The following is a 23,005-nucleotide window of genomic DNA, read 5'->3' as shown; positions in this document are numbered from 1 at the left end:
GAGTTCTGTGAACAGTAGTCTTCCCCTGTCGAGCAAGCTTGCTGCTGTTATAAACAAGAATTTTAATCTAGTTGTCATATGACACCTGAAAATACTTTACAGCCATTGGAATTAAATGTCTATTGTTGGGGGGGGGGAGAGAACCTAACTTTATAGCATTGTGAAAGCTACATGCAGATTCTAATTACAGCCAGAGCTGCAGAGAGCCAAGGCAGGCAGTCCCCTTGTCAGTTTGGTCACTGCCCTCCCCCTCTCTGCCTAAAACTTGCAAAATATTTTGTGCTTTGGTTCCGAGCCATGCCCGTAGATTTTGACTTGGCTGACATTTCTTTTCATCAGCCCTGATCAGACAGTCAACTGTCTGAGACTTGGACCTGGCAGCATTATGATGCTGAGGGTATGAGTAGGAGAACCAGATCACATCACATAGCCCCATAGGCGGATTTAAGCCGAAATATTTGGGGGTGCAACAATAACAGGGATCGGGGGAGGGGGGGTATTCCCGGAATAACAAAGGCAGTGACGAAATTAGAAAATAATTTTTAGGGCGGGACACACTTTTAAATCTAAAAAACGCGATATAAACCATATTTAGTAAGATTAGGAGATGAGCAATTCTTAACATTTCAAACTGCAGAAAAAGTCTTAAACGAAAGTCGATATTAGAAGGCAATGGGTGAATCCAGCTACTGGTTTGGAATGGGATTCACGCCCCAGAAAAAAATTTGAAATAGTAGTTTTGAAAACGCAGTTTTACAATTCTTGGTGATATTTTAGGGGCAAGAAAGATACGGGTGGCTCCAAGGCTATTTTTAGAAATTTTAGTCTTATAAAAATGTGATTATAGTCCATATTTATAGTTTGGGTTAGGAATGAGACTCATAGACTGTCTCCAATCGATTTTTTGAAAAGCAGATAGAAATACGTAACCCCCTCCCCTCCCCCACGCTACCTCTTTAACTTTTCATAATTGAAGTTTCAAAAATACTACGGAGGACAATTTTTGATGCTGTTACCGGACCGGGTGTTCTGGAGCTCTCCCCTGGAAAATTTTCGAAATTGAAGTCTAAAAAAATGAATTTCTTCTGCAATACTCCATAGTATTAAAAAAAAAGGATTCTCCCACTTAAATATTTTTGAAATAGTAGTTTTCAAAACCAAAATATCAACTCTTTGATGATATTAGAGAAAGGTGGTTGGAGACCCTTGTTCGAATATTTTCCAAAATTACGGTCTTACACATGAATGTAAGACCGTATTTGGTAACGTTAGGGATACTGCAGTTTTTCAAAACTGATGCTCCAAAAACGCAATTTTAAACGATTTTCGATGTATTTAGGTGATTAGAAGATCTTCCTTTGAAATTTTGCGAAAGTGAAGCCCAAGAAACAAAATTTGAGGTACTCTGTAATAACTTTGGCTGGGAGAAAGGGATTTGGAGAAGAAAAATTTTGAGTACTAATAGAAAAAATGAAAACGAAATAGAAAAAATGAAAAAAAGGGAGGGGGGAGATATGAAAGAAAGAGGAATGAGCGAATTGGACGCACACAAATTCGCCGCCAATAATCTGAAGCTTTTGAAAAATTTAAATGTCAATATTTCTTTTTGAAAGAAATTAAGATTTTTTTCCCAACATTCTTTTTTTTCGTAAAATAACTGCGTTTTCCCCAAAATGGAGATCTTTTCTTCTCTTCAACAATAAAGAATATTTTTTTAAAAACATATACTCAGCATTTTGTGGGGAGGGTCACCAGTCTTGTGCTCCCTCCCCCCTGGATGCACCACTGCAGCAAAATGTTCGGGAGTCCTCCTTCAACCCTTAACCCCCCCCCCCCCCATTTAACTTAAAAATGTTGGTTTTCGGTTGATTTCGGCGTAGATTTTATTGATAAAGTTTCTTTCAATAGCCCATGTTTTTTTTATTTTTATTTTTTTGGACTTTATTAGTTATTTTTGTTTTAAAATAGAAGAATTGGTATTGATATACAAATAAATACCCAATTACAGAACATGCAATTATTCTATATAATAACACAGCACTGAACAATAAATTGTTTGAGAAATTTCTTTATTTGCATGAAATTATTTATTAGGGTTTTTTTTTCCCAAATGGATAAAATTACTTTAATTCTTAATATGAGCACAGTTATGTTTGTTCTTGCACTAGCGACGTGTGGTGATACACTGGATTCAAAGTAAATTTATTAGTATAGCAGCTATGAATTTTTTTTCCCCCAACTGCATTTCTGAGTGAAATATACTAAACTGACCTTTTTTCAAAACCCAACCAAAAATTTTGGGGGTGCGGCGCACCCCCTGGCACCCCCGTAAATCCGCCTATGCACATAGCCCATTCAACAGATCATGGTTTCTCTGAGTAAGTCTTTAATTTTGAAATAAATGACATCCAGTTATTGTGTGCATTTGGCTGTACTTTAACAATAACACTGTAGTAGTTAATTATGTAGTATGAATGAGCTGCATCTGTTCACTTTATTGGTTTTTATACCTCGGCAGAAGATAGGCCAGGGAATGCTCCAACTGCTCTGGGAGATTTTTTGCCTCTCCTAAGAAAATATTTAAAAAAAAAATTGTCTTCACTATGTTAAACTAAGAAGTGTGATTTTTTTTTAAATTATTATTTTAAACCTTTGAATAAATGACATAAGAGTATTCAGATTATATTTCCAAAGTAACACGTTAGTATACCTGCAGTATTTTTTCTGGGGCTATGAACACTTGTACTTCAAACAGCTACAAATAAGCTAGATATTGGAAGTTTCACAATGAAAACTAAGCTGTCAAATGTGTTTAGGAGAAGAATAGGGTAGTAGCAAAGAAGGGAAAAGTAGGGTGTCCCTGAACTTAATTCCTTCATTTTACATTACCAAAGGTAGCCTTGTTAGAAGTGTGTTTTTTTAACTTTGATTCTGAAATAATTCAGAGAAGAGGTCCCGAACATCATCCTTTACCCTAATTTCCACAAAGAAACCTACACTAGCTTATTTATAGGACTTCAAATCAGGCGCACCCCAAACTTAAATTTTTAAAAATGTGAAAGTTCTCAATTTGCCCAACAAAAAAATAATGGGTATGTACACACAAGAACATCTAGTGAGAAGGCACATTTGGTCATTTAAAAATTGCAATCAATATTGCAATTATGTCTCCAAATTTACTGATACATCAGATAAATTTGTTGAATTAGGTAATTTTTTAAAGGTCACAGTGACCTCACTTGACCTTGAATCAAGGCACTAATGTTTCCAATTTCAGAAAAATCGCAGCAAAGTGCAACCTTATCCCCATCATTAAAAAAATTTAAGGACTTCCAATTTCAAAATAATTTTTGAAATTTCCCTGAACCACCTCTCCCCTCAGTGCCGGATCTAGGAAGTTTCCGAGGTGGGGCAAAACTTCAAAATGCCGCCCCCCCCCTTTACATATTCATCTTGCTTTAAATTTTTCTATCAAGTTGTATTTTAGTGTTTTTAATAAACTGTAATGTACAAAACGGTTATTAAAATTTGACATTTCTAATAACTTATTCATTAATTGCAGGGGAAAAAATGATTTTACATTTTTGCAAAGAAAAAAGACTAAAAGCAAGGAAGTTCTAATTTCTAGGGGGATGGGAGGGCTTGAGGCCCCGTTTGCCCCCCCCCCCACACACACACATGGGCTCCCATGCCCAAAACTGAGCTTTCTCTCTCCAACATCATTAATAATTATCTTAAATTTTGTTTTTTTGTGCCCTGACCTATATGCTATTATATATTACATACTTAATATTGCTTAACTAGATAAATATTCTAAAAAGTACATGTTGTAGAAAAAAAATTGCTTTTCCTATTTTCATTATCAGAATTAAGAAATTTGAGTATAATCTTGGTTTTTGTTTATTTAATGCAAAGTCTATGGAAGATGTGGAAATCCTTTTTTCTTTTTTTTTGGCTTATGTGTAGTTATTAATTCATTATTCAAAGTATGAACTAACAAATTTTCAGGAATAAAGTATAGCTGTAGTTATTGTGGTTGATTATATAATTACGTGTATTTTTAAAATGGGGAAACATGTTTTCAAAAGAAAAATATGCCCCCTTGCTTGCAGCCCAAAGGTTTTGAAATGAACAATCTTATGTATAGTATCCTCGACAGAAACTGAATTTTGTTCTGACATACTTTTTTGCATTAGTCTCCACAGAGCTGATGAATAGGTACCTAAATTATTTTCAGCTAAATTTAAAATTTTTAATGTTTCATGGAAGTTTTTTTTTTTTTTTTTTTTTTGCCTCAACTAAATAGAATTTACTCTGGGCTAAGATTTAAAATTTTTATTAAAGCTTTACCAACATACTTTCAATGGAATAAGAATTTTAAGGGGCTGTTAAAAAAATTGGATAAAATTTTTCATTTGAAAGTACCTTTTTTCATAGATCAACCTTGTCCTTTTTTAGAAAAAATGTGCACAAAACTTATTTAAGTACAGTACCAGAATATAATCTGTAATGTCATAAGTGTAAAGTTTATAAATTGCTAATTAAAAAAAAGTGTAGATGAAAAAATAATCACCATTTCATTAATTATTACAAAGTTGATTTATCATTACATATTAAGGAAATACTTGCATATTAAATTTACCAGCATTTTAATTTTTGAAGTATACTTTAACATCAGTTATACATTCAATATTGATAAATTTAGGATTTTGAATGGAAATACATTTTGCCTTTCACAAAAGATACCAAATAGACAAACCATTTTGAATTGAGATAAAGTAAAATACAAATATTACAGATTTGTTTTTAAACAAGGTAGTCGGCCAAATATTTGGTTGGAATTTTATTCAAATGATATTTTGGTTAGTTATAATATTCGGTATTTGGAAAAATATGATGTATTCAATGCATCTCTAGTTTTTAATAACTATTATCCATAGTTGTAGTCACTATGGAAGACTTCTCACACTCACCTTTGGTACTTGGTAGTCCCTAGGTGATGTCCTTTCCATAAATGCGGATCGAGTCATCCAAACGATCAGTAGGCTAGCAAGTGGGCAGATCAAGTGCCTTTCCTTTCACTTAGGCTAGAAAATTTGTGACTTGCACTTAGTGTTAATTAGTGCAGGCATCTTCGGATCATCTTTTACATTGTGGAGGAGAGAGAGGACATCTATTCCAGTCCTCTCCTGGTGTACGATTTCTTGAAGACTCTTGAGCTCATGGACAAGGTCTAGCCTGTGGCTTGACACGAGTAATGAGTCAACAACAATTAGTTCTAATCAAAGTTGCTGTCTTTTCATATTAGGTTGCTAGAAATGAAGCTTTTGTAAATATGGAGGTTACTGAAATGATTGACTCCAACTAGTGGCGGAATCGTAGTGTAAATAAAATGAACTACAAATTTATGCTACATTGTTTGATAAACAAATGTTATTAGTTTTTTTTAATCTGTTTAAATGTTTCTTTTTATTTATAGGTGAATGATACTGAAGAATTTCTTGAAAAACTAGGTTGTGGGAATAAATGTTTGAAAGTTGTTTCTATATTCGGTAATACCGGTGATGGCAAATCCTATACTCTCAATCATACTTTTTTTGAAGGCAAAGAAATATTCCCAACTTCTGCTGCTCAAGATTCTTGTACTGTTGGTGTATGGGCAGCATACTGCCCAACAATGGAAATCATTGCTATAGATACTGAAGGATTTTTAGGTCAAGCATCAAATCCGAACAAAAGAGCTAGAATGTTATTAAAAGTAATTGCATGTTTTTTATAACTTTTGCTTGATTTATATATTAAACTGAAAAATTGAGAATAATTCATTTAAATATTTGTAATCAAACTAAATGTATGTCTAAAGTTGTAAGAAAGATTTGATTTGTAGATTTTTTTTTACAAGCATAGGTCAGTTAAACATGACGGGACAATAAGCTATTTCAAATACACTGCTCAACCTTAAAAATGCAACACCAAGAAGGAGTGTTCAGAAATTTATGCAAATTTTAGAGTAAATGTACATTACTGAGTTATGTAAATGATGTGAAATGCGCAGCTCTCCGGCGCACGTGAAGTAAGATATAAGGGAAGGAACTTGCAGAATGGGAAATATTCCTGTCATTATTTCTGACGGGAGAATTATCGAAGAAATTTTGTTTTTGTCTTGGAGGATACGTGTAACACGAGAGAATGCCAGGCCGCCGTCAACGAAGACACTTCCAGCAGATAGACGATTTTACGAAGGGTATGGTGATCGGACTGAGAAGGGAAGGTTGGGCCGTACGTCAAATCTCAGCTGATACCCACATGGATGCGAGCACGGTGCATCGGCTGTGGCGAAGATGGTTTGAATAACAAAATGTGGCAATATTGAGGGGTGCAGGCAGGGTTGGGTTTTTTGCCGGCAAAAAGGTATTTTTGCCGGGACAGTGGAAAAAACCATGGAAAAAACGGCAAAAACCTAATTGTAAATAAAGTAGCATTATAGTGTTAATCAAGAAATAGTGACGATATAATATAAATAATGCACTTTAATATTTTAGTTATGTCTCTCCTTGTTACTTCTAATTTATAAGGTGAAAAATAAATAAAGAAAAAACAAATGTTGGGATTGCAAAACTTAAGATTTTAAATGTTTGCTAAAATAATTTTTTCAGAATGAGCCAATTCCTTCAATGCTAAAACAAAGAATGTTTACTTAAGCTTAGTAAATTAATAAAAAGATTGAATTCTAATTATATATATATATATATATATATATATATATATATATATATATATATATATGTATATATATATATATATATATATACTTATATATACATATATTTCATTAATCTCTTTTTTTTTTTTGATCCCACTAAGATTTTAAGGTATTTAATTAATAACAGAATATTTACTTGAATATAGAAAAATATCAACTTTTCCTCACTAAAGAAATAATGCATTTTTTCTCACTTACTGGGAAAATAGTTAGCCAAGAGAAGAATTTAAAAAGAAGAAAAAAAAGCTGATCAATATGTGCATTCTATATTCACTCTTTTTTTTAATAATACTAGCTCACTCTACAGAAAATGGCAAAGCCTTTTATCAAAATCTTTTCATGCTTTTACTTTTATATAAAAGGAAATAAAACTGTCGTAAGTTGTTAACACAAAATCTATTTTTGCCACTTTGGCAAAAACTGGTAAAAACCTATTTTTGCCGGGCGGTAAAAACCGTGGTTTTTTCCGCCCCCGGCAAAAGCTTGCCAACCCTGGGTACAGGGGCAGCCAGAGTGACGTCAGAACGTGTGGATCAATGCATCCACCGACAAGTTGTAGCAGACCCACAAGTCTCTTGTTCCTCTATTCTGCAGCAGGTGCAAGATACCCTGAATGTTCACTTGTCAACCAGAACCATTTCCCATCGTTTGATCGCACGTGGTCTGCAATCGTGGCATCCGCTAACAAGACTGCCATTGACCCCACAACATAGACAGCAACATTTAGTATGGTGCCGGACTAGAGTGACATGGATGACAGAATGGCGAAATGTCGTGTTCTCTGATGAATCCCGCTTCTGTTTATCCAGTGATAGTCGCCACATACGTGTATGGCGTTGACGTGGAGACGGATCTAATCCAGCAGCAACTGTGGAACATCCCACAGCATGACAATGTGGCATAATGGTTTGGGGCGCAATTGTGTACAATTCCATATCACCTCTAGTTCGTATTCAGGGCACTATGACTGCCCTATGATACTTGGATAATGTGCTGCGGCCGGTGGCAATCCCTTACCTTCAAGGGCTACCTAATGTAATTTTTCAGCAGGATAATGCTCGACCACACAGTGCTCGCATCTGCCAACATGCTCTCCAAGGCACACAGATGCTTCCCTGGCCACCATATTCTCCTGACCTGTCGCGAATCGAACATGTGCGGGATGTGATTGGATGCCGTTTGCAGACTCTGTCCCTGCCTCTTTCAGAAGATAAACTGTGGCAAATGTTTGAAAGGGAATGGAGAGCCATCCCTCTGGACACCATCCGCACCCTTATTGACTCTATGCCTAGACGTGTTTCTTTGTGTATCGCTGTCCACGGTGGTCCTACATCGTACTGAGCCGACGCCGTTCTCGCTTTGTATTTTGCCTATCATTTTGAAATTAAGATCATTTATTATTCCTTGCTGTCTCTGTCTTTTTTCCAAATTTCATCACTTTCTGACTACTCCTTCTTGGTGTTGCATTTTCAATGTCGAGCAGTGTATGTGACCTCTTTTATTGTCTTGACAATTTTTCTGTCGGTAGCGAGAAAGGTCATGTTTAATTTTTTGTTCTTCTTTTTTGCATGTGTTTACTATGTGTTGCCTCTTAACACTAATGACATAAGGCCATGCTTTACTTTCTTGTCTGTTTTTTAATGTTTTCCTGCTGAGGATCCTTTTTGGATTGAACTTAACAGCAGGATTGGTATCAAGAAAGTGATGCAAGGCTCCCCTTTGATTGGGGTGTAGAAGGTCCTCAATGTTATGGGATGGATACGTCATTTTGAATTCGTATATGCAGGACACTCCATGTAATGCTCAGACTTCATTTTATCATAAAGTCGAAAATAGTCCAACTAGAGAGCTAGTTCTTTTTTCCTCTTAAAGTGCTTAATTAGAGCTTCAATTTGAGTGTTCATATGCCCAGCTCAATCAACCAATTCAAGTTCTAGACTTTTGCTAATTTATCAATACGAAAATGACATAGCATTTTCGTTTTCATTAGTATAGGAGCATCAAAGAGTCCATATTATCATCTATTTTGGGCAAATCATCAAACAAATAACATCAAAGGGAGCCTGAACTGAAGCTTCTTGGAGATACGAAGAATTACTGGACAACCCAAGGGAAATCTGGAAACATCATCAAAAAGGAGTGTTGTTAACTTTGATAAAAGATTGCCCCAACAATTTTACTACAATATTTCAAAAATAATAATAATAAATAACAGTGCTAATTGCTGTTAGGCTTAACCAGTGAATAACACAATTAGTACTAGATTTATAATAACTAGTGCTAATAAAGAATGAAAGTAATCATGTCAAAACTCCTCTTGATTCAGGGCATGTTATTTCAGATATTGAATCAGTACCTCAATCTTTGGGTAAAGTGAATGGCAAAGCTAAAATTATGGATACTCCAACAAAGAGGTATAATCTTAGAAATACTAGCTTCTCGTCAATTACTTCATTGGACCAAGTGATAGAGGTCCTGGAGTCACAGAATGCTAATGATTTAATTGGCCCATTTTTAGGAAACTTACACAAAAATTGCCGTCTTTCTGAGAATTATCTGTCGCGCAATAGTCCTAATCACAATGGAAAAAGTATGGATTTGGAAAATAGGAATAAAATCAGCAAAGATTATTCTAGATGAAACTACTTATTCACCTTCAGATTTTGAAACTTCCTGCAAATCTTTCATTTCATCGCTTATACACAGATAGTTCTCGCACTTCCACTGATTCAGCATATGCTTATTTTGAGGGTGAAATTCTTTCATTGTCTTGGAGTATCCGTCTTCATCCCAATAATAGTATTCATCAAGCATTAAAATTCTCGAATTCACTTAATGCTGATTCCATTCAAATTTTTTCAGATAGTTAGTCTTCTCTCTTAGCAATTAAAAATCCTCTTTAATGGAATAAAACAGTTTCTGATATCCAACAGTCATTATTAGGTAATTCTTCTGTCTCAATTCATTGGGTAAAAGGGCATTCTGGGGACGTCGGCAACGATCTGGCTAATCGCTTACAATAATTGCAGCTGATGACCCGCAATTTCCTTCTTCATCTATTCCTCTTCCAAATTCTTCACTAATTTCATACATTAAAATACAAACATTAGATGACTGGCAATTTAGGTAGAATAAAGCGAATACTAGACGTAAAGGCTTCAAATTCTCCCCGCATTAAAAGTAGGTTTGAGACAATTTTCCTTTCTGGCCATGGAACATTCCGACAATATCTTCACAAATTTACTGTATTTTCCTGTATATTATCAGCGGGTCCTAAAATCGACCTGGAGAGAAAGAAAACTTTCGTATAATCCACAGATAATACTATGCAAAAAAATGAAGTTTTTTTATTCAGAAGACTTCGTTTTTTACTGTATGTCGTTTATTTTACGTAGCCTGAATTGCTTAAGAACATTCAAGCTATGTAAAATAACCAACATACAGGCAGGGTTCAAGATCTTTAATGAAGAATCCTGCTGGAAATATTGAGGTTCAAAGCGTTGGTGTTGAGAAAAAAATGCACAGATTATCTGCGGCAATGTATAATCTGCACCTCATTAATTTTACACTTTTTTAACAGATAATCTCTGGATTATATACAGGAAAATACGATAACCTTTCTGATTCTGCTAATTGCTCTTGTGGGGAATTAGGTTCTCCGGAACATTACATTTTCTTCTGTCCACTAACATCGCATTTGCGTATCAGACGTAATCATAGTCTTTCACTTAATAAAAACATATTAATCACCTTTTCACAACATCATACCCGCAACATCTTAACTCTATTTTCAGTCTCTTGGCTAATGAAGGCTTCATGTTTCAAGGGTTGACTAATACACATATTTTTTCTATTTTCAATAGTTAATATCATTTCAATTAATTTTTTTCTGCACTTTAACACATTATCTTCTGTAAAGCAACAACTCTCGAGTGTCGTTTATGTTTTATTGTATCATTGTAAAGCTTTTATGCATTGGTTTTGTTTACTTGATTACATATATTGATGTTAAATTACCAAAATTTTTGTCAAGAGCAAATCAAAATTGTAACAGATAATAATGTAATTTTTTATGTATTTAAATAAAGTTCCTCAGAGACCCACTTGCTCAGATTTATCTGAGCATTTAAAACCGATAAACCGAGCAATTGGTAGGTGTGGGTGGTCTCTGAAGGCAGGGGTCTGGCCAGAGGATATTTGGGTCCGTTAACGGACTCTTCACAAAAATCCGATCAACCAAAACGGACCTATCACAAAATCCCGATCAAACAAAACGGACCCTTCACAAAATTCTGATAAACAAGATCGGATCTGTCACAAATTGTTTATTGCAAGAGCAGATCTGAAAGCAAAATAACGCATATTTCTGTGTATAAACCGATAATTTTTGGAACCTTTTTTAAAGTCAAATTAGAGGGATCAGCTTAAACAAAATCGGCTAATTTTGAAAAAAAAAAAAAAATCAGCACTCTTGGGATACTCCTGCAAGCGATAAATAATTGCTACTGCCAAATAAATATAATGGTTGTTTGTTTTATCACAGCTAATTAGCAGCGGTGTTGTAAACTTTTCTGAAAAGGCATTGGTAAGCACTTTTCTCCGCTCATGATTTAATGAACAATAATAATATATATCTGCGAAATGAACTTAGAACTGCAAAGGGATAGTAAGGGTGAGGAAAAAATATGATCGCTTCAGATAGGGTTACCAACTTCAAAATTATCACCACTTAGCGTCTGGCGTTGAACCTTTATAATGACTTGATTAGAAAATATTCTCATCATTTTGCCAGCTTGTCAATATTTGCGTTTTTACGTTGTGGTGCGATGTTTAATTGTTATTTTGGGAGAAAATTATATGGGTTTTGATTTTTTGATGCTAACAAGGATGATTAACTTTAAATAAACTCTTTTAATTACCGTTTTTTTTTTCTTTAGATGTCTACATTTTAAAAAATGCAATCTTTTAACATCCGATATGAGAATCATATTTTGTTCTTTTTTCAAGCTAACTTCGCTTTATTAGGATTCAAATAAATGAAAAGTCTCTTTATTTCTGTTAGAACTCCCATTTCAAGTTTTTAAAGCAAAATTCCACTTTCTGTTATGAGTCAAAAATTAAAATGCTGAATAGATGGTTTATTTTATTTTTTGGGTCAACTGTGTCCACAGATATTAATGATATGTTTATCATAGGACTCTGAAAAGCAATTTTAAAATAATTTTATCAAAAATATTTCTTTTACAAGCCGTTTTTATACTTTTGATGCCTTCACTTTGAGAATTGCGACCTCTTTGCATCCGCTATGGGAATCAGATTTTTCGAATTTTTGATGATTATTACGCTTTGTTAAGAAGTAAACAATTGAAATATCTTTTTATTTTTGTTAAAATCACGGAATTTATAAATTTTAAACGAAATTCTGTGCTTTTTAAGAGTGTCTTCGGTCAAAAAGTTGAATGCTGAACCCTATTCTTAATTTTATTTTATTTATTTATATTTTTGTTACAATTATTTTAAGTACTGTACAGAAATATATCAAGTATAATTCAACATAATGTAGAATGGTAGTTAATATTGATACTTGAAAGAGCGATGCCCCCCACCCTTGCCAAATGTCAGAAAAAAAATTCAGAATGATTTTCTCGACGTAGAGGAAAACGCTCAACTTTAAGTTTAATTGATGCAGTTTGTGCCATCTCTAAATTCGAAAATTTCGTTTTGACAAAAAAAAAAAAAAAAAAAAATTTTTTTTTTTTTTGCGAAATTTTTTGCTTTTTCACAAAATTAATTCATTTTTCACAAAATTATTTGATTTTTCACAAAAAACGGACCCTGTGAAAAATCCTGGACAGACCCCTGGAAAGTGTCAAGTATTATGAGATCCAGGGGTTCTTTCCAGAGGAAACTTGGAAAAATAGATGTGAAGTTCTGCATTTTGAAACCTTATAAGGTATAATTGGAACTACAAAAATATCAGGAAAAAATAGACAAACAAAACTTTTTTGCAGTAATACTCTTTTGAAATTTAAGTTAATACACAGTAAAAATAGTTTTTTTATCTACAAATCAATTAGTGTAATAGACAATGAGAGCAGCAGGGAAGAAAAGATAATGCATTGTTACTTGCTCACATCGACTTTCAGTGCAAAGTTTTTGATGCTCCTCCAACCTACTGACAAATACAACAATGAATTAAATATAATATGGTGTACAACTTCAGAAATAGGTAACAAGAGAGTAACATACTGCCCATTTGAACAAATCACATTTATACTCTTGTTAAGGAATAAAATTGAAGCTCATTTTGCTTAGGAGTTTCAGACTTATCTAATTATTTTGAAGGACTCTAGAACCATTAAAATTATTTAAGGCATTTGCTCTTTCCAGTCTCTGACATTTTAGTACTTGATTGTATCGTTTCACAGTTTTGTTCCGACTTTGTTTCAAGCATTTTTTAAGGTTTAAAAGAAAAAATAAACTGCGGTTTTCTCATTACAACTTTTTCTCAATTGCGAGTAATGCAGAGCACAAAAAAGAATAGAGGTAGTGGGTTTTTTTCGTAATAAACAGATTGACAATATGCAATAGAAGTAGAATATAAGCAAGTGGTAACCTAACAATTTACAAAATACTGCATTTAAAATAAATAAATAGCAAGGATATAATAAATAGCATTAAATAAATTAAATAAATAGCAAGGTATATAACAGGCGAGTCACAAAAATTTACCTCAAGCAGTATGTTACCATACTAGACTTAATACACTTTTGGTAATTGTAAAAGCTGATTTATGTAACATAATGCATTTGTGTTCTTAACAAACTTATTAAAATTCTTTAAAATGTGCTGATTTAACTTGGTTTGAAGGTTCCCTGTGTGTTTATCATATTTTCTATTCAAAAAAATATTTTGTAATAGACTATTTTTTTCTTTGGATAATAGTGCTTTTTCATTTTTAGATATTGGCAATATCCGACATAGTAGTTTATAGAACACGGGCTGAACGCCTTCACAATGATATGTTCTCATTTCTTGGGGATGCATCGTCTGCATACACAAGACATTTTTCTCAAGAACTTGAAGAAGCTTGTACTAGATGTAATGTGGATGGCCCCTTATCTATATTAGGTCCTGCTGTGATCATCTTTCATGAAACCCAGCATACAGAAGTACTTTCAAAAAGTAATATTTATTTTGCTCTTTTTTTTTAAATTTGATTTTTAATACACAGTTGCTATTATATTGTATTATGATTATCATTTGAGATTATTTTTTGTGTGTATATGTATTGAGCATATTTTAAAGTTTATACAAAAAAGTAATGTATTAACTTTACTTTTAAATATATGTTGCCTGCTGTTATGAAGATATGTTATTCCATTAATCATTCATCCAAGTGAAACTCTACTGTTAACTAATCACAAGCATTGCCAGAGTTGCTTCTTTGCTCCAGCGTTATCCTACTAATGATATTCAGCAAATGTTTGCACATTGCTTTGCTCTGCAATATACAGTTTGTTAGTATATGTATGTTCTTAAATGATAATCATTCTACTGTCAAAAGAATAATATTTAGGAAATATATATAATTTTTACAATTCTAGATTTTAGTCTTCTAACTCTACTTAAATGTAATGACACACCTGAAACTTAATTCCAAAGAAATTTTACCGAGGAAAATATTTCATGCTGCCATGTTTAGGGTACAGAAAAGTGGTTTTAAGTCGCTGTTCAACTAAATTGTTGCTGTTAAGTTTAAATGAACTTATTGGGGATACCAAAAACTAGAAAACTAGATTATTTGTAGGATCTTGGCTGATATGATCTTGGCTGCATTTCATAAGTAATGTAAAACCTAAGCAAAATTTAATTTACAAGATTAAGTAACAAGCATTAATTTTAGTAGGCTTTAAAAGAACCTTAGCAAATACTGTGTAAGGCCTAGTCTATTGAATTAGTGGTGTCTCCACTGGTAAAAATGTCTGCTATAAATGTAGTAGCTGATTAGTTAGTTTGGAAGCATTACAAGATGGTTGAAAATGCCTTCTCAACATATTTTATTGGAACTAAGTCTGGTGAATTGGTAGGCCATTGAAGGTCACTTTTCACTCCACAGTTCCCTGTACCTGCCACTATTTGTAGCTTAACCAGTTGGATGGAGCCCTGAAGACAGCTCTGATTTTTTGAACCAGACCAGAAACCGAGCATTCCCTGGTCCAGCACATTGAGAAGAGGAAAAATGGAGGAAGTGAAGATTTGCATTTATGAAGTAAAAGATCCCAATCACGTGATAAATTTTAAAGTGAAGCATTGGAAAAAATCAGGTTGCTTTTTGTCCATTTACTAATTTATGCTCTAAGGTCCAGCACCCCCCAGAGGTATTGTTTCACTTGGAGGACTTGTGACCACGAGCATATTTAACGTCCCAAGTCACCATTAATGAAGATAGTGGATCTTCGACCAGCAAAGATCGAACCCAGGACCCTCCGGTCACAAGTTCAATGCCTTACTGATCAGGTCGCCACAGTGTTCTTGTAAACACTAAGCATACTTTTGAGCTTCCAGGGTAACTTGCAACTCAACTAAAAGTGGTTAGCTGTCCTTGCTGATCTATCTCAAATAGTCATGATCACATCATCCGGCATCAAGGCAATATGCAGCTGCGTAGTGATTGCAAGATTAAACCATTAATATGTCTGCTTGCACACTTGCATATGGCATTTATCAGCCCTGTAAAACTTGAAATTATTGCTGAAGATCATTCCTTAAATCGGACATTGGTCCAGCTTGCTCAATCTGTCAAAACTCTTTGATGAAGGTGAAGAGTTGCTATCAACTACCTTAATTATTGTCCAGGCATGTGCTCAGTTGGCAAACAAATACATGATGGTAAAGCAGTTGCTGTGGACATGGTTGCTCTCCCGATGTTTTGATTTTCTCTTAGTTTGATGGCCATCCAGAGTCACTGTGGCTGCTTACCGTGTGGTAGCTAATCTTCTGTACCCAATGATATATTACCTCAACCGGTATAGTAACTCTGTTTAACTAACCTGTTTCTCCAAGTCTTATGTTCTATTTTTAACAACCTGCTTCTCTGACACCTTTGAGGATACCTCGTTCAATGTTGAATAATTGTTTGATAGAACTGTCAAAAATATCTGAAAAGTATATTTCTTTAAAATTTCTTGCATCAAAAAAGGTTTTCCAGTTCTAATTATATGTGAATTTGAATACCAGCTCCTGCTGTGCAACTTGAATTTGCATTACATGAAACATTATTGTTCTTTGGGGCTGAAATGTCAATCTTTTATATAGCTCATCAAATCATATTAACATGCCAAATGTTGTAGCTCCAGCTTACTTGCTTACATACACCCATGTTTCTCTTGGTAAACATGTTTTATAAAAATTTCTTCAACCAAGTGTATTAACAGAGTGCCATTTTTAACTCAAAATGTCAATTAAATCTTTTTTTTTCTATTCTCTGTAGGTAATAGCAAAGAACCAGAACTATTTTTAAGAGAAAGATTTCAAGAGCTAAATTTAAAACTTGATGCATTCAGCAGTCTTCAGTATTTAGGAACATGCAGTAATTCACAAACAACAGATTTTGCTCAACTTCGGAAAAAGGTAGAAAAGCATGTTAAGAATTCATCTGTTCGTGTTGCTAGGTCCCCAGGCATCATCTTTAAACTCTTGAAGGTAAATGTTTGATTTAAGATTAGCTCTACAGAATATGTTCTTGCTGCATGTAAGACTGTACACATTTAAGCATATTGCAACTAACAAATGACGATTTATTTTTTAATTCAAAATGGAATATTAATAATTTTTAGATGAGGTGTTGCGCTGTTAAAGAATCAGTCTTTAACATTTTTGTTTTTGGAATTTTACAATATTGTTGTTTTGTACAGACAGAGGGCAGCATCAACACGAGCCAAAATTGCTCACATAGATTTGAAAAAATAAAGGGGGAGTCATAAGCTGTCACTTTTGAAATGCGACAACGTGATTGGATATTGTGATGGTAGCGTCTGTGTGCCATTTCGTTTTTGAGATTCGATTTATCTGGGAAAAGTTCAGTGCAATCCTCGTATAGAACCAGCATGATGTGGGTGCGTGTGTGTTGTGTGCTTTTCCAGCCTCGTGGGAAAAAACGGCATAAGTTTTCCTAAATCTTTAATCGTCTAAATTATGATGTGAACAATCATTTATATAAATGGAATCCTATATATATTAATCAAGAGCAAATCACAAAAAGGTAAAAATTTTGACTTATCGTCGCAAATCCATCAAGTTTTAATACCCTTTCGGAAGTGTTCCATAAGCAGGGTTGGCAGGTTTCTGCCAAGGCGGTAAAAACCACTGGTAGAAACCGGTTAAAACCGGCATGGCAAAAACCCATTTCTGCCACATTTATGGCAGAAACTGGCAGAAACTCAAAAAATGACATAAATGCAATTCCTGACATACAATAGAAAATGTATAAGAAAAATAATTAAATATTAACCCAAATACAATTTATTTACAACACTATCACCATTCAAAATCAAATTTTACATTGTTTTCACACTGCAGCAGCCTGTAACAAAATACAAGTTTTGACGCTGTTTCTAAACCTAAACAAATTCTTAATTTGTTGTGCACAAAGGAGAAATTTGAGAAGATTCTTTCAATCCCATCAAAACATCGATGTTAGAAATTAAAACATCGATCTTTTTATCAATGTATAACATACATTTTTGAATATACTACACTAATTTAAGCAATACAAAAGAATATGTATCCGACGAATATATTGAAAATACTGAACCTCAAATCATGAATATAATTTAATAAGAATAATTTCGCAACAGCTTAGGTATTATAGTTGGGCAAAAATTGATAATAAGACAAGCACCGGTTAATACAATTTAGTTATAGTAATAAGGAAATATTTTCAAACTGAGTTAAACTAAAAGTAAATTTACATCAAAAAAGAATCTAAGAAAAAATGCATCATGCACTTACCGTCAGTTGAATGATGAGAAAAAGTTGTGCTAATTATTTTAAAAATCCAAAACTAACTCTAACAATAATTTTTAAGAGTAAGAAATATGTGTTGTACTGTTAGTTAATAATTAAACACAAATTTAAGGTAATAGACGGACGACTTGTTGGAGGAAATTGATAAGTAAGCCCGAATATTGGTGTTGACAGTTTGGAGAAAAAGAAGTTTCCTTACTTTGTCCTCCAGAAGGGCATTTCTCTTTTCGCAGACTATCCCACCAGTCTGAGAAACATCTCTTTCGATGGAACAAAAGTTTCCATCACTATCAAATGCGTATAGGATTTTCCTTTAGTTTAAGAACTGGAGCCTAGACTGCAAGTTCTGGCACCAGACTACCAGTGTCAGGTTCTTCCAATAGCTTTGATCTCTTTTTTACTCTCTAGTTAATCTTTTACTATCTTGTAGTGATCTTCCCAAAAATCATCCTCTACGCAGAAAAATTGTTCTTATAAAACGGGTGCAAAAAATTATTTTTTTTTTGGCAACTCCATAAGTAAACTTAATTACCTAGCGAGAAGATTGGAGAAAAATTTTATGATAATTTTCAATTAAAATGCAAAAACATCAGCATCGAAAAAACATTGAAACCAAAACATCGATAGTACAAAAACATTGAAAGTAAAGCATCGATGTTTTAACAAAAAAATCGATGTTTCCAAAACATCGACATTCATGTTGCACCCCTAGTTTCAACCAATGAAACTCTTTACATTTATGAGTCAGTGAATCTAACCAATTATATTGTTTCTTACATACAGCAAAGTTGAAGACTGTGTTAGTACTTATATAATTGGATTATTAGCTTTCCATAGAAATCAAAATGGAGGGGGGGGGGGGGAGCTCTTTGTTCTTTGAGAATAGCTTTATTCAGTTATATTAAGTGTAAAATGACAAGTTTCTGATTTTTAGAATTTAATGAACTAAAAAAATCTGTATCTATTTAAATATTTGATATATCACACTTTATATTAAATGCAAACAAAATAATTATAAACAAACTGAAAAATTTGTTACTTACAACATTACGAGGCTAAAATTTCTAACACATAGCAATTTCAACTACGATAAATTTTACTTTGCTTTAGAAATGTCAGTCTTGTTATTTAACATATTTTTACACTAATTATTAAATAACTATTATATTAAGTTTTTGCAATGACAAAATGAGTTATATATTTTATTTTACTAAATTGCCTGTCATTAAGTAATTACTAGAGCTATTAAAAACGTTTTCTAGTTTTTGCCAGTTTCTACCAGTTTCTGCCGGTTTTTATCGGTTATAACCAGTTTCTGCCACCGGCAGGGCAAAAACCAGTTTCTGCCGGCAAAAAGCCAACCCTGTCCATAAGCCATGGAACTGCAAATTCATCAGTATTTTAAAGGATTACAGAATGACCGCAACCTGCAAATTCATCAATATTTAAAAGATTCCAGAATGACCGCAACCTGCATATTCATCAATATTTAAAAGATTCCAGAATAACATCAACCTGCAAATTCATCAACATTTCAGGGATTTTATTGACCGCAAAAATCTCCATAAGCCAGTGAACTATATATTTTTAATCCTGTCGTGAACACCGATGGACTGAAGGAACTTACTTCAATACAGTGAACTTCAACAATTAATCAATAGTGTAAAAGCAGTTTCAATAACCGTTTCCTTCGATAGAAAAAATAGTCGTTCCCACATATCTGATTCAAATTGAATGCATAGGAATCGTCGTATTTTGATGATAACCGACGGATTCAGTAATACATAAATGAAAATATCCAAAATCAAATCTAATTACTGCATTAATCAAATTACGAATATATATATATATATATATATATATATTGGTTCTTATGTTTTTTGTTATTGATGGTTCAATTAAGTATTTTATAACAATATGATATCAAGGTAAAATAAAAAAAGATGGTAAGTTTTCACAGAATTGAATTGGTTTTATGAATTTATTGTTAATTGAATTTTTAATTGGGAATAAGAATCCCAACTAATCGAGGTACACATTTGATTGATAATTTTACACTATACGTTAATATGGTTTTCTTGCATTTTTCTTGACACAACGTTTTAGAATATTTAATTCAACATTAATATCAAAAAATGATCTTTTATATCCAATCTATCATTTAGTAAAAATGATCATTTTATAACCACTTTATAATTTTATGGTGCGGTGTGGAGCGAACTGGGGTTATTTTATTTATTTTAATGAATAATTGAGAACCACTCTAGATTACATAATATAATTTAATGCCAAAATAATTTTATATTATTATGGTTGAATGTTTGTGTCAACTTTTCATGAATGCATATTATTATTTTTTACATTGCATATATATCTATATATCTTGAATTATTACTGAAATTTTAATGATGGCTAATTCATTGTTACCCCTCATTCCAACATTTTCTGGAGACAATTCTGAAAATATATCAAATTTTTTGCAATTCATTTCGGAAGTGGCTGATCTTGAAAAATGGCCAGCTGCTAAGAAAATCATAATTTTGAAATTACGATTGAGAGACAGAGCACATGAATTTTTATCTGATGTGTTACAAAAAAATCCAAATGCAACATTTACTGAGATTTCAAAGGAATTGAAACTCAAATTCTCTTTATCACCCTCATTCGAATCTGCCCAAAAAGAATTTTGGGGAATATCACAAAAGCAGGGGCAATCGGTACCCGAATTAAGCGAATGTATTAGTAGGGCTGCTGACAAATTCTTAAATCCTAATAATAACTCTGAGAAAGATCTTTTAGATCTTGTTGAAAAGTCAAAATTTTCAAAATTAATTGATGCACTGAGACCAGATGTTAGGATTGAAGTACAAAAACAAGGTCCAACCACATATAAGCAGGCGATTAAAATAGCAAAAAATGTAGAGGCTGCCCTTAACAATTCAGGGAATTTTTCCAACCCCCAACTTGAGATCAATGTTCTTCTCCAGAGTCAAGAGGAAGCTAATCGTAAGATTTCCCAATTAACTGAATCAGTAAATAATTTGAAAAGTTCAAAAGGATTGAATGAAAATGCTACATCTTTTAGCTATGATGTAAATTCTTTAAACTGTAACACACATGCTGATAATCGGAACAAATTTTTTAATCAGGGACCTTCCACTTCTAATTTTCAGAATAATCTGGAGATTCGGTGTCACATTTGTGGTCGTAATCATTGGACCACGAAATGTTGGTATTTTCCAGGAAATTCAAAGGGTCACAGTTATAACAATTTTTCTCACAGAAATCGTTCGGGTCATAGGGGTTATCACAATAGGCAAAGAGGAAGAAATTTCAAACCTTACCACCGCAACTCCTCCAACCAGGGTAATTTAAACTAGTAGGGGGTATTTGAGATTATGCTAGCCATCAGAATTCGGAACCCCATAATCATGTCAATGAGACTGAAGGATGGCAGGATCCAAACTTTTATATAGATAATTTTTTTTCAAATAAGATCAATGATATTTTTTCTATGGATGATGTGAAAAATATGCAGGAGATAGGAACCTTACAAAATTTTGATAATCACCATCAAAAAGATAATGAAGGAACTTACTTCAATCCAGTGAACTTCAACAATTAATCAATAGTGTGAAAGCAGTTTCAATAACGGTTTCCTTCGATAGAAAAAATAGTCGTTCCCACATATCTGATTCAAATTGAATGCATAGGAATCGTCGTATTCCGATGCTAACTGACGAATCTAATTACTGCATTAATCAAATTACGAATATATATATATATATTGGTTCTTATGTTTTTTGTTATTGATGGTTCAATTAAGTATTTTATAACAATATGATATCAAGGTAAAATAAAAAAAGATGGTAAGTTTTCACAGAATTGAATTGGTTTTTATGAATTTATTGTTAATTGAATTTTTAATTGGGAATAAGAATCCCAACTAATCGAAGTACACATTTGATAATTTTACACTATACGTTAATATGGTTTTCTTGCATTTTTCTTTGCACAACGTTTTAGAATATTTAATTCATCATTAATATCAAAAAATTATCTTTTATATCCAATCTATCATTTAGTAAAAATGATCATTTTATAACCACTTTATCATGCGCATTAGGGAAAGGATATATTGTTGGCCCTGCTTAAATTCATACTGTTGGTTTCAAAATATAATTTTTGACTAAGCGGGGTATTTGATTATGTGAAGAAATGTATTTTACCTTACCAAGCTGATAATACTAGGCTAAAAATGTAAGAATAAATCAGTAGCTATGTAAAAGAAGCAATTAATGTTGTGGTTAAAAGTTTTTGAAATAAGCTCAATAATCGACAAAATAATATAATAATTGAATATTTATATTTTTACATGCGGAAATTTTAAGATTCTTAGTAAATTAAAATTTAAGTTTACAAACTCTTTTTTTGGCACCCCTTTCTCTGCATAGCTTTTTGAACAGGGTATTGCTTGCTGAAAGTGTTTTGGGAACAATTTTGAAAAATCTCCTTCTCGTAATCTTTAAAAAACAGTATAATCCCCCTTATATTTTTCAAAGTGCCTATTATTATCTGGTTAAGAAACTGTTGCGTTTGCTAAAGAAAGTATCACCTTAATTTTTGAACCCTCCACTTAGTGTTTCCAACATTATCTGTCAAAAAAGCAATCTTTCTGTTTTGTTTTTTCACACTATTTTTTTTTAAATCTTTTAATTAATTCAAAAATTTTCTTAGCACAAATAATAAAAGAGCAGATCAGTCTTATTGGATTATCTAGGGAAATTACTCGATTGAACAGGAATTTTTCACATTTGTCCCTATGTTGAAGTATCAGTTTCCAGCTGGTTTTATTCTTTATCATTTACCCAATCAGGCAGGCCTGACAGTGTTTCTTTATAGTTAATACCCACTAGTGGCCAAGGAAATTCGACGGTTAGTAAGTGTTTCAGTGCAGTTCAACCTCAGGCAGAGCTGCCAAGAAAGGATGCAAGAAAAAATTTGGACACCTAACAACTGCCCAAAAACGTCACCTCTTGGCTTGCCTTTTTCTTCTAGGGTTTTCAGCCCTAGCGATTTTCTCCCTGTCCTCATTTTCTCTTGGTGGTCTTGCCCAAGTGAATTAAGTTACAATGCTGCAGGAGAGCAGATTATTACTCTACACACAATTATTACTCTATTAAACTCAGGATAGCGCTGTCTATAGTTACAAGG

At 33.1% G+C, this 23,005-nt stretch overlaps 1 protein-coding gene across 2 annotated transcripts in view; it reads left to right on the top strand.

The window, feature by feature from the left end:
• LOC129233180 (zinc finger FYVE domain-containing protein 1-like) overlaps window positions 1–23,005 on the top strand; it is a 45,120-nt gene that overhangs the window by 1,176 nt on the left and 20,939 nt on the right. For both annotated transcript variants that reach the window (XM_054867254.1, XM_054867249.1), the window contains exons 2-4: window positions 5,480–5,758; window positions 13,726–13,948; window positions 16,257–16,468. In XM_054867254.1, coding sequence (XP_054723229.1) covers window positions 5,480–5,758; window positions 13,726–13,948; window positions 16,257–16,468 — 714 coding nt within the window. The remainder of the gene's footprint in view (window positions 1–5,479; window positions 5,759–13,725; window positions 13,949–16,256; window positions 16,469–23,005) is intronic.

Source organism: Uloborus diversus, chromosome 1 (genome assembly GCF_026930045.1).
Source record: "Uloborus diversus isolate 005 chromosome 1, Udiv.v.3.1, whole genome shotgun sequence".
NCBI classification, from domain to species: Eukaryota; Metazoa; Arthropoda; class Arachnida; order Araneae; family Uloboridae; genus Uloborus; species Uloborus diversus.
Note: the sequence above shows the minus strand (reverse complement) of the source record. Positions and strands in the feature narration are given on the sequence as shown.